Source organism: Periophthalmus magnuspinnatus, chromosome 21, assembly GCF_009829125.3.
Source record: "Periophthalmus magnuspinnatus isolate fPerMag1 chromosome 21, fPerMag1.2.pri, whole genome shotgun sequence".
Lineage (NCBI taxonomy): Eukaryota > Metazoa > Chordata > Actinopteri > Gobiiformes > Gobiidae > Periophthalmus > Periophthalmus magnuspinnatus.
In genome coordinates, this window is record NC_047146.1 from 8,896,711 (window position 1) to 8,916,971 (window position 20,261).

The 20,261-nt window shown below is 38.2% G+C and overlaps 1 protein-coding gene across 1 annotated transcript in view; it reads right to left on the reverse strand.

The window, feature by feature from the left end:
- Window positions 1-20,261, reverse strand: part of sytl5 (synaptotagmin-like 5) — a 32,644-nt gene that overhangs the window by 2,839 nt on the left and 9,544 nt on the right. The window contains exons 2-14 of the mRNA XM_033987331.2: window positions 13,279-13,563; window positions 12,990-13,205; window positions 11,552-11,664; window positions 10,904-11,039; window positions 10,395-10,532; window positions 9,658-9,766; window positions 9,447-9,576; window positions 7,195-7,295; window positions 6,394-6,483; window positions 2,892-3,070; window positions 1,971-2,073; window positions 1,729-1,890; window positions 1,527-1,638 (exon numbers count right to left, since the gene is read on the reverse strand). Coding sequence (XP_033843222.1) covers window positions 1,527-1,638; window positions 1,729-1,890; window positions 1,971-2,073; window positions 2,892-3,070; window positions 6,394-6,483; window positions 7,195-7,295; window positions 9,447-9,576; window positions 9,658-9,766; window positions 10,395-10,532; window positions 10,904-11,039; window positions 11,552-11,664; window positions 12,990-13,205; window positions 13,279-13,397 — 1,708 coding nt within the window. The 5' untranslated portion in view covers window positions 13,398-13,563. The remainder of the gene's footprint in view (window positions 1-1,526; window positions 1,639-1,728; window positions 1,891-1,970; window positions 2,074-2,891; window positions 3,071-6,393; window positions 6,484-7,194; window positions 7,296-9,446; window positions 9,577-9,657; window positions 9,767-10,394; window positions 10,533-10,903; window positions 11,040-11,551; window positions 11,665-12,989; window positions 13,206-13,278; window positions 13,564-20,261) is intronic.

The window sequence follows — 20,261 nt, forward strand, 5'->3', positions numbered from 1 at the left end:
AGAGACTTTGATTAAAACTCCTGATTTAATTTAAACACACACACAGCGTTGACATTTCAATTAAATGGCGCAGTAGTGAGTGTAATGGCAAATATAACAAAGGATCAGTGAAGCAGTATATAATTATAAGTGCTTAAGTCACTATTAATTAATTATTGTGGTTTTAAAAGCTAGAATGTGTTGGATATATAATGCACATGCTATTATTATTCAGCCAAAAGAAATGCGTCACTTAATAAAACTAATTAGCACATTAACAGGAAGCTTGTATAGCAGGGGTATAATTCAAACTAATTATTTGAACTAGCTTTTTAATACATGGTGTAATTTCCAAACAACCTTTTTCTAATACCATTTTAATTGGATTACAAAATGAAGTCAATTTTCTCTTACATCTATTAACAAACTAATTAAATGTACAGCACTTAGATCTCTTAACATGATGGATGGACTGATCTGTGAAAATTATATAAAAGAAATTATATACATCTGAAGTAGGGTGATTGCAATAACAAGATAATAACTCGAGACACAAAATATAAGTAAAAGAACAACATAACAGCACATGCTAGTACTAGGGGTGGAAAGTAATTGCAAACACACTGAGTACATTTTAGGGGTAATGTCATGATCCGCACTTTCCCGGTCCTTGTCTTGCCTCCTACCCTGTTCTCTCCCTCCCCCACATGCCGGAGCAGGAGCTAGGCTGAGCCCTGGCTCCTCCCGCGCGCACCTGCAGTTCATCAGCGCAATCAAAGCCACCTCCCGTGGATAAGAGGAGCCAGGACCAGACACTCGGGGCCAGATCGTCCGCGTGTCAACGTGACTATCTAGCTTGTTCTAGTGATTTTTGTATTTGCTTGCTGTTACCTTGCTCATTGGAATTTTGTATGCTGCCCTTCAGATCCCATTCCCTGGTTCCTCCCGGCTCCTGCGCTCCCGGCTTCGTTCCAGTCCTGGTATTGTCTTGTCTCGTCTTGTTCCCGGCATCTCACGTCTCTGGACCCCGCGCCGCACCCTGCTCTCTGTCCTGGCTCTGTTCGCCCTGTATCCGCCTCAGCACTCCCCGTTCCCGGACCCCAGCTCACGCTCTGCTCCCCGCCCCGGCGCTGTCTGCCCTGTCAGCCCCGTTGCGCCGCCCGCATCCAGCCTCCTGCTCCCTGCCAGATCTACCCACGTTTTTGAACTGTATTTCACATTCTGTAAATAAACACTGTAAACCTTTCCCGAGTACTGCACTGTTTGGTCCCATTTACCTGGCTTTACAACAACATTGGCCAAAATAGTAGGAGTTACTGAGCAGCAGTCCCAATTGTCCCACCACTGTATATGTTCCCTTCTGTACCTATGCATGGATTGTGGTTTAAAATAACATTACATTTAAAAAAAAACCCTGAAATACTGCATTAAAAAGTAACTAGGATTAGAATGTAGTGATGCAAATTTTGTAGCAGATTTGTAATTGAGTTAAATTGTTTGTGTCAATAAACCAAGGCATATAAGGGAGGCCTCACATAGACCTTTACCTTGTTGTACTTGATCCAGCGGCAGTGTGAGGTTCTTCTCTGCCGGAATATACTTCAAAACTACAGTCAGCTCCCCTTTGTACTGCATGGTAGTGTCCATAAAGCTCTCCACCTACGCATTCACAAACCACTTAATCATCCATATTTACAAGACGAGAGAGCCCGATAGGAGCATGACTACCCTCTGAGTCAGGCCTCGTACCTTGGGCTGCAGCGAGTACCACTCCTCTATTTGGGAATCAAACTCCCAGGAGTCAAAGGACAGCTCCACTTCACCCAGAAAGCTGTTGTGCCCAAAACGGTCGTGGTGCCAGACGGAGACCTGCAAAGTTCGGGTCTCCAACTGTGAGTGGCTGATGACATACTGTGAACACAAGAGAGCCAAAAGTTAATTATGATTTCAGCTTCTTGTTCAAACAATTAAAAATGAACCAAGGGACTCACCCGTAGATTTTCATTATAAACAGGGTTAATAGTGTTGGCCTTAATAGTGGTTTTCCTCTTGCTTTGACGAGACATATCAGGAAGAAGGTAAGTCTTTACATATCTGCCACAAAACACATTCTGCGTCAGTCTTTTTGCATTATAGATAACAGCTTTTTCAAAAACCTATATACCTGTTCCACTTATCATATCCACTCAGAGGGATCGCATTAAATAAACATAGACAAACTGCATGTTGTGCTTTACTTGACCCCTGCTTGAAGCTATTTATTGCCTGTTGTCAAAACTGGTGCAATAGGTAATCTAATACAACTATAATCGAAAGGCAGAGATGCTTTTTTTCCATTCAGTGTCACCCTCCTCATGGCTAATGGTTTGACTTCATGCGTGCTGTTCCTTACACACGGTTTGTGATGCATTGGCTGGAACCCCTATACATTTACATAGGCTTACAACTTGATTAAGAATAAATAATGCTGTTTTGTGCTGCTCCCAAGTCCAGATAAATGAGTAAGCTTGCATCAGTTTAGTTAAATTTATTTTTCAGTTATATGAAAAATACAGACTTTTAATCATTGCCATTGAATAAAAAATTATAAACTCTGCTCCAAGTCACACGCTTTTACTGACAGAGGATTGGATATGGCTCTCCGATTAAAAAAACCCAAGCTGATAATTGACGATTAGACATGATTGATTAAATACAATTAATTACACTAATTACACAGCCCTAGAGCAAAGCAAAATGTACAGACTACTGCACTCTAAAGGAATATTTATTTATTTTGGATATGGTTATGGCTTGAATGTAATTACAGCTGTAAAATCCTTACTACAGATCATAAAAACATTGTTATTGAGTTGCTGAAAGCGGAGTAAGTTTATGCAATGAGACAGCTGCCTTTTGTATTGACTACTTACGGATCTGTGCGTTGCCGTCTGTCGTCTCCCGTTGCTAGGTTGTGGCACTCCTTCACCAGGACATTGAGAGCCCCGGTTTTGTAGCTGTAGCTGATGTTGAGCAGGATCTCCCCGCTCACCCGGGCGTTGCCATAGTCACCGGTCTCGCTGTACATGCTCATCATGCTGTTGATGCTACTCTGTGGAATCAAGACAAACCGTGATCAGAGGAGAAGGTCAAACATGGACAGGGAACAGATACTGAACTTAAAACGATTCAACCTCGGAGTAGGAATGGGACAATAAACAATAATACCGTTTATCTCCTGCAGGTGCCCAGAGTCAGGACGATACAGAGAATCAACGTTTCAGTTTTATGCAGCTAAAACCTGGATCTTCCTGAAGATGTGAGACAGGCCTCTACTTTGACAATGTTTAAATCCAGGCTCCAAATGTTTCTGTTTAGCTGTGAATATAACTAAAAGGATTTTATTCTGCACTCTTCTCTTTTAATGTTAATTTTATGATGATTATTTGTGATTATTATGTTTTGATTTGTTGTATTGTGAGGTCTTTCTTATTCTGTAAAGCACTTTGAATTACTTTGTGCACAATTAGATACAAATAAAATTGCCTTATTGTGATAAAAAGGGGAGGCAATAATCGTTCATGGGACATTTCAAATAATTGTGATAATTGTCCAAACAAAGATAAGCTTTATGCCTTTATATCACCAGAATATGCAGAAAAAAAAATACTTTTCCATGATGATCTCTTCTATATACTTTAACAGCTGTTTAAATATTGAACTTATTCATACTTTTAAAACTATAATTATTCATATTCATAACATGTTTTCAGCTGTCAGCAACTTTAATAATTATCGCACAATTATTTTGGCCATGATAATCGTGACACCGAATTTCAGTATCGTCCCATGCCTACCTGGGAGGAAACAGAAATACCAAAAAATACAAAAAAATATTTAAATTAATCATGGGGAAAGAAAAAGATTTGGAAAAGTAAAATGCGACTTGTTTGACAGAGATGAAAGCAAATGGTCAGCAGCGATTTAACAAAGCCAGGCTGTTGACAACTATGAGCCAAACAGAGCTTAGACATTGACAGCAGACTGACGCAGAATAAGCCAAGATGGATTGCGTCCTCCACTGAATTGATTCCTTAACTTTTTCCAATATATTTTTTTAAAGTGACACCTCTTTCTTTACGAAACATTCTCCATAAGCAATACTATGTGAGTGAATTAATAATGAGTGTGCAAATACCAAACAAAATTCAGGCAACTAATGTAATATTTATCATTTAAATTACAATTTTGACATGGCCACAAGGCAAAAGAAAATCTGTGAAAATCAACGATAGCTGCATGCTGTACCCTAAACTATGAATATTGTATGTCAATTCATAGTTTACTCATAATAAATACATTCATAATATAAATAATTGTGTGTAAGTGTTTTCAAAAAGTCAATGATAAATGTTATAAATATTTAAGTTTCATACATGATAAGAAATTAACATGAATAAATAAAGTGCATGTTTGTTGATAACCACATGCAGATGTGTGTAAAGGGTCTTACAGTCTCTGCATCCGAGTCTGGGACATTGAGATAACCCCAGCGTCTCTCTGAAGCGGGAGTGGAAGACTACATCGGCCGACCAATTTAAGATGATGAGGTAAAACAGAAGAAAAAAAGCAGAGAGAGAGAGAGAAGAGAAGGAGAGACAGTGCTGAGTGCGTTGATGTGTGTTAGAGAGGCAGAAACCCGACAGCAGACCCCCACTGGCCCCGCAGGAGAGGCAGCTGAAAGCCCGGACGCAGCCACAAACCACATTACACGCTGTTACCATGGCGATTATCAGATCAAATCACAGAGATTACGACTCATCTGGAAACGCCCGAGAAATCAACACGGACACGCCGGACACACACACAATGCACTTATATTACTCAAGTCAGGATTCATACATAGTAACCTCTGGGATCTTTGTGCATGGGGAAAATGTATAAACAGGTGTATCTGAAATTTGATTAAAGTGATTCGATTTAATTTAATTTAAATTACATTAGTCTACTATAAAACATACGCCTACAATATACAATAGAGTTTAAAATCTGAATTATACAGAAATAGTTCACTTTTTATATAATCTGAGGAACTACTTTTCTATGATTAAACGATGGGACTAAACAGTTAAACTTTGCCTATACCACATTTCAAATAGAGCTGCTAAACTGGGACGGATTAAAGAAGAGAATGAAAGAGGGAAAAGGGGCAGGGTCTGGACAAATGAGGAAAAGTGTGATTGGTCTAACAGGTATCCACACTTCAAACTCCGCCCCCCTGCAGCCAGATGTTTGTAATCAGAAACACCTTGCTGTAATCAGAGCGGTTGTAATGTTACCAACTACTGGACATTTTTTTGACCAGAAGGTGGAAATTTATCTACTTTACAATAAACGTGGCAAAAATTGACTAGAAACAGTAGATTATGCTATTCAAATACCACATACAGAGTTTAGTGGTGAAAAAAAGTGGATTTAGTGTTTCGTTTCACTTTGAATTAACATAAGTAAATTCATGGAAAACATTAAACCATAACACATACTAAAACACATACACAACTACTCTGCATAACATGTGAAATAAGCATTAAAAAGAATCTAGTGGGGGACTATATTAACCAGAATTGAAGTGAGTCATGTTACAGTGAGTTGATATCTCCACTGCATAATCATTGCTTCTTCCTGTTTCTCTAAATGAGGCGGTTGTCTACGACACGACGTGGTAAATAGATGCTTCCCTACAGCTCGAATTACACACACAAACTCCCAGTGAGAGCACCACAGACCAACCACAGTATCTGAATAATTGGGTTTATAGGCTGCTAAGGCGTTTCATAGTTAATTACGAGCATGTGCAACAGAAAAATGTAAACAATATATCAATTTGATGTCATTCATAGCTAGTCCTGGTGTAAACGGTGGGAAATGTGCAAAGAAAATTACCGCGAAGTCTCCAGGGAGCTGTGTGATGAATAGGGGAGTGTGTTAAGGTGTGTGAAAAAACATAACTGGTGGCAAAAGTGTTTTTTCCCTGCAAATTCAGAACTATGTAGTAAAAATTAAATTGAGGTAAAGGGTTAATATATTCAACCTGCAAGTACACACTTGATATGATTAAATAAAGTAAGTTGGGGAACACTAAGCACTATTATGTAATTGTTAAGAATGAATAGACTACATGTTTTAGGATGTTTGTCCCTTACACATTAAAGTTAATAGGCTCAGATATTCTAGGTAATGTAGACCTTTTGCAGATACCTTTTCTATTTACATTTGCATAAACGTGTTGGTGATGATGTGGCTGGCCTAAAGCACACTGTATTTGCTGAGTACATAAACAGATGCACTGACAAATATGTCATGTGACCGGGTCTGGTCAGGAGGAAGGCTGTAGTGGTGTGTGTTATGAACAGGTGTTCGACAGGTGTGTGTTACCATGGACACTGTGTTGCTCAGGCGTTGTCCGGCTGTGACACTGTGAGCTGACATCAGAGCATCGATGTCCTCTTCCTCATCAGAAAACTCCTGTCAAATATTCATAATTATTAAAACTAAAGTGCTGTGTGAATGAAAGAAAGGGCAGACGCACTAGTTAACAAAATGTAAAATGTGAATAAAGTAATCTTGAACCTAGATTTCAAGTAAAAACATTTGAAACTAGCTCTCATAGCTCTTAAGTATAGTGCAGATTTCACTAATTAAAGAACCATTGTTGTACAGAACTGTAACGTATCAGAGCATATGTGCAGAATTTCTCCTTTAGTAGAGAAATGATTGTGTGACCACAGTTAATCAAAAGGGAGGCAACTGAAAAAGTGACCAGAGGCTTTTGTGAACTGCAGAGTTGTCCCTCTGGTGGATGCGTGGGCGCTGGATGCAGCCAGCTTCAATAACTCCAACATGACAAGGTTGGCCACAGCGTGACAATTTGTTTATTTGCTGCCCTTGTGTAAAATGACCATATCTTTTTCGCTGAATGAATGTTCAGTTTTGTTTTGTGAGCCTTTGATTATAGATGAAAACTGGGTAAACACAAACTGCGTCAGATCCTCTCCACCTGTTCCCAGTTTACATCTATTTACACTCTGGTCACGCTCTTTTGAAGTACCATTCTCCTACACATCAGACATGGACAGTAGTACACTTTATCCATTACAATCTACTGCAGTAAGTTTGTCTGTGATGTTAATTCGTGTTGAGAGCTGTGGAGGCTTGAGCAGGGGTTGGGGTACTCACTGTTTCATTAAGCCCAGGGACGGAGCGGCTTCTCAGGCTAAAGGCGTCTTCACTGTGCTCAGTAGCTGGAGCTGACAGATCCATCTCTGACCGACTGTGATCTGGAGAAATGAACAGAGTCAGGGCTGTAAGTGCAGAAGAATATTCATAAAAGGGCTGAATTTACTTTTAAATAATGCTGTTTGAAGTAGGAGACTAGTGTGGCCTCATATGCTTGAAGAAAGACATAGTTAAACAGTCTCCTTTAAGAGATATAGACCACAGAACTTCAAACCAAGCATCAGAAATTGCCAGATAATTGACTTTTGGCAAATAAACAGCTATATGAGGAAAGTGCAATTAGTTGAATTTGACTCAATCGATTCTAATTGTCTTGAGGTTTGGAGCAGTGTTCAGACTTTGGAGGAGGAAATATAACTATTTCTTGTGTTGAATGCCTTGATTTAAAAGTCTGCATTGTTTATGTTCAGAAAAGCAATATTCTAAGCCTTTTTATTTGTTTGTAATAAATCTTAAATATAAATTTGTTTGTCATCTTGCCTGGCTCCATGATACATTTTCACATACAGCAACGTCTTTGTACCCAGACATTTTAGTCAATAGAACTGCATATCAATGGGTATTTATGCAAAACACAAATCGATTATGTTAAAACTAGTGGATGACACATTTGGCAGCTTGTTCAAATTCGTCGCTGTTATGAGATTTTCTTGCGTTCTTGCTTCATGTGAACACAGACTGGTTGGTCAGAGGCAGTGGAGACAAAAATTAATTGATGCTCTATTAAACCCATCATGTTCGCTGCAAATTACCATAGATGGCCTTTAACTCAAGACCAAAAATAGTCATCACAGTTATTAAGCAATTGGAGGAGAGAAAACTGCAACAAATGTATTCAAAAACATAGAAAAAACCACATGGTAATTGGGGCGAAAGAGCTACTGCAAGGACAACCGCAGTACATAGCCCTAATGAGGATTGGTCTCTACTGCAACAAGTAAATAAACGTTTAGCTGAGGCAGATAGTGTAGGCTCGGAGGAAATATTCACCTTTATTTGAAGTCTGCTACAGAGCTGAAAGGGCTGACAGTAGAAAGTTTTTATAGTTTAAACTTAATTTTGTCTGAGAGCGCATTGGATTATAATAGAAGGAGACACAGGTGCTAAGACTAATAGTGTAATTAGTGTGTGGATGGGTGACTGCTCTTGGCATACAAAAAAGCACTTTGTCCTTTAAGTGATCCCTCCTCAGAGCATTGTTTTTGTCTTGCTGCACTGGCTCCGAGGAAACACAGTCACATAGAATATAATGAGTGCGGCGCCTCAATATGTGGTCATCGTGTGTGTTGTGCTATTGTTTCCAGAAAATATCATTTATGATGCCAATCTAGGTTTTCTGCAAGTGACAACCATGTGAAACACATGTATACACCTACATTTGCTCATTGTGATGCAAGACCATTTGGAGATAAAGAGACGTCTCTTGAGATCAGCACACAGCAAGTGGTATGAGACATCAATGTAATAGAGCCAAATGATATTAAGCATTTTGCTCCAGGCCTGCAAATCTAGCAGCTTCACTTTTACAGTGTATAATTCAGTGGTGGAAGAAGTACTACAAGAAGTACTACAAGTACTACTAAGTATTTCATTTGATTTTTTTTTTTTAAGCATATCTTTTTAACTTTGTGCATGCCCTTATTTGTATTTGTATTTGTATTTATTCAGTGTGTTTATGTTGCACTTTTTCACCGTATCAAGTTCCTAGTTTGTGAACTGTGTTCACAGACTATGGCAATAAAAGTCTTCTGATTCTGATTCTGACATTTTGTTACTTAAGTAAAACTACAAATACCAAAGCAAAGAAATACTCAAGTAAGAGTAAAAGTATCACATGAAAAAAATCTACTTCAGTAAAAGTATTAAAGTACGTGTTTAAAAATGTAAAGAGTAAAAGCATTTTGCTCAGATTTTGAGATCTAATAAAGCTTAAAATGTGTTGATTTTAATCAAGATTTGTGCTGAATTTTGTTAAACAGAAACAATTGAATTGGATTTTTTCTCTAGCTGTTTTCGTTTGCATATTTTTATTTGCTCAAACTAAAGCTGCATTAAAAATAAACCCCTCAAATGTTTCAGGTCTCAAACAATCACAAAAAATTAACTGCTGTCTTATAACTCATTTAAAATAGTTTTGGCAGTATACTGCTGAGAAAGTACACATTTAGAGAAACAGGAAATGCAGTGATCACCTGACGAGACAGAAGCTCTGGACACAGAAATGGCCGGAGCGTCTGGATCTGTGCAGTGATTGTCCTCAGGTTTCTTCTCAGAGACATTGTCATTGGAGTGTAAACTGGCCACACTCTCTGCTCCATCGGGCTGCATGTGAAAAAAAAAGAATGTTAGATGACTGTTCAAAATGTGAGCTTGTTGATGTGAATACGTCTGCCTGTCGCTGACCCTGACCCTCCGGCCATTGCTGGACGTAGATGTTCGATCTGCAGTTTGTGGACGAAGGTTGTTCAGTATTGTTGGTGTTCCTGAAGACTCCAAGGCTACAGCACCACCTCTACACACACAACAGAAAATGAAACACTTATTATTGGCACAACAATCAGTAATGTTAATGGCCCTGTATAACATAAAGTCTTATGTTCAGACAATTAAAAGTGTACGTAGTTTAGCTTTGGCATTGGATAAAGATTAAAGGGGACATATTATGCAACAGTGACGTTATAATGGTCCCCTCAGTATTAGTTTACTCAGGTTCAAAAATGTTGTGTAGTCATTTATCAACAGTAAAACATGTTTGGTAAATGGAAATCATCAGCTTGCTATGGTGAAATTAAATTTATAAAGAAGCAAGCCTTATCATTTCTACATTTTGCAATAAGAAGTCAATGGATCAATTTTGTGGTTTAGAATGAAGAAAATTAAAAATAATATTTAAGTTACAGTGTCTTCTTTAACTAAGAGTGATTGTACTGTTTATATAGAAAGAACAAGTCAAATCTCATGAAATCGACTGGTGCACTGCAGAGTAAAGCGACTGGAACTACACTGAAAACAATAAGGTTGATTAATAATGTGTCCTGAAACTTAAAAAAACCCCATTTGCAATGGAGGTGAACTTTAACTAAAGGTACTTAAGACCAATACAGTACTATGCAACAGTATAACACTAAAATTAGTCAGACCTGGAGCGAGGACTGGGAGCCGAGCGAGCGCTGTACACACTCTGAGCGTCTCCTTCTGGGGCAGACTTCAAACTGACACTGTCGACTCCATTCTCGGGCTTTAGATTTGGCCGACTGCCCCTTTTGTCCATCTTCATCCTGTTTACACACACCATCATTAAGATCACCATCATTACAGTCTGTTTCCAGCCTAAATTAACCTTTATAATGTCCAAGGGGAAATACTCACTTAAATTTGATTAGCCTTTATTGACAGAAAGAAGCTATTTACCTTTTCACGAAATGTCAATATGGTTTTCCCTTTGGATTTGAACAGGAGCGTTTCTAGCTTTGAGGGACCTTGTTTGCCAAGTCACAATTGAGTAATTCATTATTTCCAAGCTCCATGAACATATCACAATGATATATGAGGCAAAATCTGAATAATTCAGTGATTTCTGCTCAAATCAAGCAAAACATTCAACTTTGTGGAGCTTACTACACAATCTGTATGTAATTTTGTCTCTTACCCTTTCCTTCTGACCCCATCCACAACATGGCGCACTGCACTTTTGGCGGATTTAGCTGATTTTGTAGATTTTGGAGTCTCCGGCCTCTCCATTTCCGTGGAGCTCAACACAGGTTCAGGGGATTTTTTTTCTGTAACTAATGTTGAAAATCACATTGATAAAAATAGTGTAAAAGGTGCACTACGCAACTGTTTTGGTGGAGATTTGGCAACTTGTTTGTCGCTATGAAGATGTTAAAGCTTTACCTGCAATGCTCCACATTTTGGCATCAAAGTCTATATTGTATTCATTAAATTATAGCAGAAATACAACTTATAAACAAACACCTTCTTTCCACAGATCTGACCTGTAGGTTGTGCTTGTAGATTAAATTAGATATATTAAAGATTATTTTGGTTAATAAAAGATTCCCATAAAAGCTAACATTCTAAATAAGCCCATACAAAGCAAGACAATACAAGACAAGAAAACAATCAAAGACCTCTAGGTATAAAGTTTTCTGGTCTCGCTCTTGGTGTAAGTTTAAGTTTGATGCCATACTGTGGAATATTCCATAGAGACAAGCAGGTGGGGTCCCCTCTACCAGAAAAGTTACACAGTGCACATTTCTGTTAACTGTTGGATAAAGAGAAGACAGTCCATACTCACCAACGGGGCTGCTTAGAATGGTCTGTTTAATCACATCGCTGCTCAGAACTCCCTCCTCGAAGCGCTTTGACCTCTCCTCCAAGAACCACTCTCCCGTCACCACTTTGAGCTCTCTGTAAACACCACGTTTCAGACAGTCACCCCCTCAGGTCTCCATACTAGACTGCTGCCCGCATCGATCAATAAAATTATTTCAAATGATCACTTTTCCTCAGCTACCTTGAATAGCTGTTAGTAAATTTCTGAAAGTTTGTGTTTTCAAATGACTGTATTCAAGCTATTGTGATCGGAAAAACAGTGTTAAAAGCCATTTCGCAGTTTTCCAACTTAATCTTCCCTGCCACCTGAGGCCTATTGAAAACAGCAGCACATCATTATTCATTTAACTGGCTGGAGACCACTGCAGCTCTGAACACTTATCACGCTGGTTTATTGGAGCCTTACGCCACGCCAGACCAAACAGGCTAAGCTGGACTGCTGGGCTGAACCGAATGAGAAATAACTGCAATAAAAAATAAATCCTTTTTAATAAGATCATTCAGCAATCAGGTGAATATTTATGGCCACCTGGATCCTGACAACTTTTTATCAGAGCCATCCTACACTCCCTGCTCACATTAGCTGTAGGTCAATAACATTTAAACCAATCCAGCCATCTTGGTTTCATCATTATTATACTTCCATGTATTGACCACATCCTCAACAGAGCTCAGGACGGCACGACATGGAAATGATAATGGTAATTTTGTAATGTTTCTGGCAGTAATACAAAAGGCTCATAGAGATCTAAAACCACTGTGAAAATGTGGTGGAATGACCCAATAAACTGCTGGATCACTCACATTATCACTCTGTAGTGTCAGAATATGTTTGAATAACTACATTTAGTACTTAGCATCTTAAAATCTCCATTCGTTTAATTTTAACATCTGAAAATGATGGTGAATGACGGATGTGGAAACCCTGCAAGAGAGATTGTTTTGATGTTCAAATCCTGCAGTATAACTACGATATGACCACTGTCTTAACGGTGGTCATTTTAATGATATACAATGAGATCATGAGTTATTTGTCATCTGCCAAACTGGAGAGATTCTTATTTTGGATATCGCTTTTCTGTCAAACACTTACGCACGTCATTAACTTTTCCCCAGCCTCTTGTCCTATTGGTCAGCTTCCATCATGATTGACAGGTGGATATAACCACAGTGTGAACTCTCAGATGAAGAAGATAGTTCTTAAAGGTAAGTTAAAGCTACTATTTGAACAAAAATCCTGGCAAAAAGATAGAAATTATGATAGAAATTATAATATATACAACCCTAGCTAACCACAGCGACCAGTATTTACTATGTTATGTCATTCACTTCAACTGTTATTAGCATTACTACTCCTGATTTAGTTTGCTGTTGCTCTTGTTAGTCTGGTTTGGACTTACAACATCTTTGCACACACGTTGCACCTCCACTGGCGTCCTGAGGGGGCAGCGGTGCGGCAGTCATTGCAAACCCGCAGCTTACACTCCTCGCAGAGATCTCCTCGGTCAAAAATCAGCCCCAGATTCTTCAGGCAGCGTCCACACTGTCGCTCCCCCACATCCTTAGGCCTACGAGAGCCTTTACGCTTTATTTCCAGCAACTCATTCTTCAATTTCCTACAGAAGCAAAGGACCAAAATAAGAAAAGAAAATGCGGACTTTTGAAGAAGAATGCTGCTTTAAGCCTCACCGTATACGCTTCTCCTCACGCTTCCTCAGTTTTTCATCTTTCTGTAACACTTTCAGGATCATGTCTCGTTCATGTTCAAGTAAAAAGGAGAGGTTCAGGTCCTCGCCGAGCTGCTCCATTAGTGCCTCCCTATAGAGCCAGCAGCCAGACAGGTACTTAGAGAGCACTACATTGTACTGTTATGTTGTCTCTGCTTTTCCGGTGGTGCAGATGTTATTCTTTCTTCATTCAGGATCTTGCAGTTTCCTTATCAAATCTTCTTTTTTGAAGCAGCTCCCAGAAATCCTAAACCAGGTAAAACAGACACAAGGAAAAGTCAGTGGTACCAAAGATTAAAAGCATATTCCTGTTTTAGTTTTGTCGTATTTTTAATGTCTTGTGATTTGTGTTACAAGAAGTCTTAATTAATAACAGGCACCTCTGGACATCAGAAGAGAGGCCTTTGGTTGACAGTTGACAGCTTGTCGTAAAATAAAAAGCCATCCAATTAGTCCTTGAGGCTGACAGCACAGCATCCGCAATCTTTAGCCTCAGTTTGTGACACTTGATCTTCCCCTAAAATACACAACACGACTCAGGCTAATTATCTGGGCTCCAGCAGAGAAAACATTCAATCATTTCCCTTGACGTTTACACTCACAGACAGCTAAGCTCTGTAGCTGAGTTGAAGCGACTGTCGTCAACTAGTGGATCATTTTATGAAGCATTTAGTAAAATTCTATCCTAATTCTATTTTGTTCTATATTATTTCTTTTCTCATATCACCCAGCCCTAGTAGCCAATGTACTTTTTCCCATTACCAAGCCAAGTTATGTTGTCATGGGCATCAGATATACACATGGATTATAAAGCAACACACTGCAAATTAGACACTTTTTGTTTGTGGTGAGAAATGAATTGGTCCATAGACGGAGCCCTGTGGTTCTCCAGATTAGACAGTGTTCTTGGATTGAGTGGTTTTACCCCAAAAATGATATAGATGATAAATGGATGCTATTGCTCTCTTAAAACAGACTTACATCTCTCCTTAGCTCTTCATCACAGCTGCAGTCAGAGCCTATAATCACGCTGTACTGTCGCTGCCAGTTCATTAGCGCTAATTCATCTAAAGCGAAGTGAAAGGAGGAGACGAAAGAGGTGCACGATAAAAGCGACTCCTGATGCATTTTTCAGTTCACTTTTTTATATTTTAACTGGGTTTACGCAAACATTTCTCCGAACACAATCTCATAACCTCCTATTTATTGCTGTTTTATCTGCAGGACTTGGCAGGGTAGATTCATTGGCTTTTTTATGAACTCCAGCGAGATTGGAAATCCTGCTTCTGTTTGTGCCAGAGTGGATCATTTGCGACTGTAATGCTCCGGGTTCAGACGCAATCAGGCTTTTGATCAGAGCCACTGCCATCGCACAACATGAAATCCGGCATTTTGCATAAACCAGTCCAACTATTTTTTAATAATGAGGACGGCTATGAGGAGGCAAATCGGCTTTAGTTTTCTTTCTGAAAATTGGGGTATATATAACAGAGTGAATTACTACTAAGTTTTTCGGAAATAATGAGATTAGCTTTTATTTTTGATGAAATTTATGGTGAGGTCGTAAACAAATGCAAATTTTCAAATAGCTCTGTGGGATTTATAGTTTGCCTTGATCTCAGTTTCCACACTGCTTCACCATAGATCAAATAATATCTATACCAATGAATTTTTTGACATCCACATCACAGCTCTGTTTAACAACAAACCAAACGGTAGTCACTCTTTAAATAAAACCTTCTTTGCAAGTTATTAGTCTATATTCTTTGTTCAGAATATAGGCTAATAGCTCATATTCAAAAAGGTGATATTTTGATTGTCTGTCTCTACAAAGAACTATTCAAAAATGTCATAAAAACTGACAAAAAAATAAATAAAAAAATAACAGCATTTTCAACAGGAAGGAAGCATTTGTCTAAAACTCTTGTACTCATGTTTTAATCACACTTTCTTAGTTAATTACATGAATTAAATAAACGTACAGAGGCACTTAAAATAAAAGCAAACCATATTAACAACATGGTACTGCCAGTGCTGCAGTAGGCGTGGTAACTTGCCTCCTAGTGTAAACACATTCCTCTCTCGGCCTTAAGCAAACTCTACTCAGAAAAGTATCTCTGGAGAAAACAAACCCTATTTAATAATGTAGTAAAACGTTGTGAGTCAGCCCAGCATGCAGACAGTGTCCATGTCAGCACCATTCATGTAGCACAGGCATTTAGCGTCTCATAAGAGTATAGGTCGATATGTAACAGGAAGTGTTGGGGCACTGGGCGCTGCCGGGGGTTTCCTGTTCTCTCCGTCCATGGCATTTTAGCTCCAGTCGGTCTGGTGTTTTTTCAGCGGGAGACCGGAGCCACAGACAGCAAAATCAATCTGCCAATTAAAGCCCACAGGTGTACAGGGAGCGAGTGGGCCGAGCTGGCACAGAGGCAAACATTTATCAAGTAACAAACTCAGTCCAGAACCAGGACAAAACATATTAATTATACAGGACCTTGATGAGAATGTAAACTGCTACAGCTATTTCTATTCCTCCTGCTACTATCAAAAGTACTTTGAACTGAATGGGTATTGGACAAATGTGGGAGCAACACTACATACATTTGTTCATTATAAGCATCACCATCAATTAGTAATATAGTGACTCAAATTGTGGTATACAGACACATTTTCAGTTCTAGTTTGAAGTCATTATCTTATGGTGCAGTCCTTTTTTACATGGTTTATCTGGTGGAACTCGGAAGGCTACGCTTAGTATTTTATTATGTGTTTCTTGGTCTGAAAAGTTGAAGAATCACTGCTGTAAAATCTATACTATAAAACTTGTCAGCCCTAGTATAGAGCAGTTATAGTCATGTCATAAAAATGGTTTAGATCTGGTGGTACTTGGAAGGCTAAATATTTTCTTAGATGCTACTTGGTGTGAAATGTTTGAGAACCACTGAAACAACACATTGTAATTAACAGTATTCATTCATAATTAATTTGCATTCGTTTGGCTATGTAAGTTTAGGAAGTGTATTGTTTTTACTTCACTGTTGTATGTAGTAACTGTATTAGCTGTATTTGGAACGTCTCAAACTTGATTAAAACAAAATGCTAATTCAAATGTCTGCGGTTTGACATTTTACAGCTGCAATGTTCCGCTGCTACTAGGAGATCTGGATTGACCTCTGTACAAATCTAATTTACTTTAGTGAACATTAAGTTATGACCTGAGCCTACACCCATCTCACATCGACGGCCATGCTGGTGCTGGCAATACAAAGACAATGCAACAGAGGCATATTTTTATAGCAAGCATCTGCATTATGGAGCTTTGCATTGAACAGTGCATTTATTTGTAACTGGGCAATGGCAGCACTTTTTTTTTATTTGGTTAAAACAGGCCTATTCTGCAAAATTGACTTTTTAGAGCTTTTGACCATGTTATAGTTGTTTTCCATCACCATTTACTCCCCCAAAGTTATATTTGGAATGATTTGTGCATGTTTGAGAAATCTTTAATCGCTTATTTTCAAGACGGCATATTGCAGATCAATCCCCATTTTCATCACCACCGGCATACGCCCACTGCTCTGTACTTACTGCGTTTTCCAATTTTATTTTCTTAATATTGGTGATATGTGCTGGATTTTGCAGCATTGCGTAGTCATTTTGGTACAAATGAAAAAAAAATCGGCTGCATCTGCATCTATCCATAAGAGGTGCCAAGTCTTTGTTGTGATGACGTTTATGGCGACAGCAGCTCCCATTAAGCACAATTAGGCACCGGAAGTGAACAAACTTGTTTCTTTCATTAATTGTTTTAGATGAATATTGTGATATAAAATGTGCAAATTATAACATAATGATCTACAAGTGTCATAGATTATAACTATGTAGCAGACACAGGCACAATGGGTCTTTAACATTCTGCTCCAAAGAACTGAGTAGAAGTTGTATTGAATCTCAAACTAATTATGCTGTAGTAATCATTTGACTCTGCAATGTGTGAAATATCCCTATGGTGCTTGCTTTGCATTCAGTGAGACGACAAATACAGGATTCTAGTAGTAAGATATTTTGTTAAGTGGCTTCTGACTCACCATAAACAGCACAGGAAACATCTTTCTAACCAACAAGTTTCCTCTTGAAAACTAATGAGTTGAACTTTTGTAACTCTGAGATATCTAGTCTTTCTTTCTTTACATAATTCCCTCAGGCAGAGACACTTTTGACACACAAAGCTCAGGTGGCACGAAGCGCTAAGAGTACATGTTTTAAATAAATAATGTATATGGGCTATATATATGTGTCTGTGTGATGTACATTCTAGGACAGTCCTGGGAGAAGCGGGTTGGGCAGCACTTAAACTTAGTGGTCTATGTTGAAAAGGGGCTGGTGGCAAAAAGGGATGGACTAAATATTGTTGCATTGGTGATACTGGGAATGTATTATCTGTATCTGTTCGAAGTTGAAAAACAAAACAAATGACACCAAATTGTATATCCCTCATAAATATGTTTTGCACCTGTTTACAATAGTGAGGTAAATTTAACTTCAACTTATTGGCCTTGCTATAGATTAAAATCTATGAATATTGCTTGGTATTGATATTGGTGAAAATTGTTTACTGGCCAGAATATCAAGAAAAATACTGGACATCGCTATCAACTGAAAAAATATAATATATACTGGACCAACCCCTAGAGACAAATGCTGTTCTTTGTCGTTAACGTTCAGTGGTACCATGTTTGTTCTCTGTCTGTGTAGTGAACATAGTAAACACTTCCTTCTATAAATAGTCCTGTTTTCCCATACATTCTGACTGATCCATGTTGTATGTCTGTTCATTAGCATGCATGGTCCCAATCAAATTAATAAATATTGTTATTACTCCATGAAAAAAATACTTTAATGCACCAATCCTGTATTGTTGCATTTTTCACTGATCCCACAGGTCCCATGTGGACACCTGGAATACATGAGGATGCTGTGTAGTTTCCTGTTGAATTATAAATATGACACAAGGGGGCAGAGTGTGCTGATGATGGATGGTGAAGGGGGTCTCCGCTGACCACTAAGTATCAGGTCATACTCATTGGAGCTGCATTAGCTCAGAAAATAGCACATGTAGAAAGTGTGAAAAACATCCATTATTCATAGACAAGTAGTAAATACAAAACAGAAGAGGCAGAGGTAGAAACTCTCTCTATATATATGACTCTATGTGTACCAGTAGCTAAGTCATATTGAGTTTAATTCATTAAATGTCCTATATTAAGCAAAATTGACTGTTGTGAGCTTTAAGCCATGTTAGAATGTTGTTACCTCATCAAAAACATACCCGGAGTTGTGTTTTGTTTCATTCACACATGTTTGAGTGACCATTTATTAGTCTGTCTACTTCTCTAAAGCTCAAAATGCTCTGTTTCACCTTGTGACGTCATGTAGTGGTAGATTTCAAGTTCACAGCTACATTTTACCTTTTGTTTAGTAGAGATTAGCAATTCCAGGGCTGAAATCATACAAAAGGTTCTTTTAAAGTAGTAAAGGAGTTTAAAAACACAGTGGAGCTCTTCCTGTATTACCACATGATGACATCACAAGGTGTAACAGTGCTGTCTGTTTGAGAGAAGAACACAGCCTAAATATGCAGGGTTTGTGTGTTACATGTGTGAATGAAACAAAACACAACTCTGGGTATGTTTGTTTACAACATTATAACTAGTATATGTATTATCTATAAATAGTGTAACATGGGCCTTTAACGTGCCACCGTTGCATCAAGACATTTATAATGACCTGAACGTATGGAAAGTTGACAGACTTGAAGTGAAACAAATCATCACTTGGTTCCTAGGCAACAACAACTCTTTCGCTTTGAGATATTTTCATAGATTTATAGCAGATACTCACTGACCACTATTATGTTTCATTATTATGTTTTATTTTATCCTCATTACCTTGTTGAGAGAAGTGATACTTACGATACAATGCTTACAAGTGTTTAGCAAAAACCTGAAATCACGAGCGCATTTACTGATGTTATGAGTTTCAATTGTTTTGATGTGACAAAAGCCACTCCAAGTTATTTCTTCTATATTTAGTCCATTAGGAATTGCCACACGGAGAGATACTGTGATAATGGACCAGTCATTAAATTATATTGCCCCTTCAAAAGTATAAAGCCAATGTGGTGGATATAAAGTGCCATGTCGAGTCAACATATGTTTTATTAGCACCAGAGTGAGCTAAAGCTGCAACTGACAAAGACCCATAAAGATGAATGGTGTGGTTAAAAAAGTCAATTCAAGATTTCTAACCTATCTCAGCAGAAAGCGACAATACGCTTTAGACTTGAAAGCATCATGAATCTTCTTGTATGTAATCCACTAGTGTTGTACGGGCCACGGATTCACAGCAATCAATGAATAACCATCTTATATATTAGAATACGGCTCTAGTTTACTGAAAGGCCTCAATGTGGCTTTTACTGGGAATAGATCAAGCCTTTAGTGAATATAGAGATAGTAATAGTAAGTTTATACATTCATTTTCAAGATATAAAACAAGTTCAGGATTTAAAAGGCACACATTTTACTTCAGTGGTGGAATGTAACCAAGTAAAATTAGTAAAGTATTGTCCTTATGGTAAAAACAAGAACAGGACTGAAAAGTAAAAGTATTTTTTATTATAATTTGAGGCCTTAACATGTGCGCAGCAAACAAAAATACGCAAATAAAAACAACTAGGAACAAAATTCAGCACAAATCTTTATCTAAATCACTACATTTGAAGCTTTATTAGATCTGAAAATCTGCAGAAAATACTTTTACTTTGTACTCTTTAAGTTCCTTTTTTGAACAGGTACTTTAATACTTTTAATTTAATAGATTTCTTCATGTGACACTTTTACTTTTTTGCTCCAGTATCTGTACTTAATACAATTTTGTACT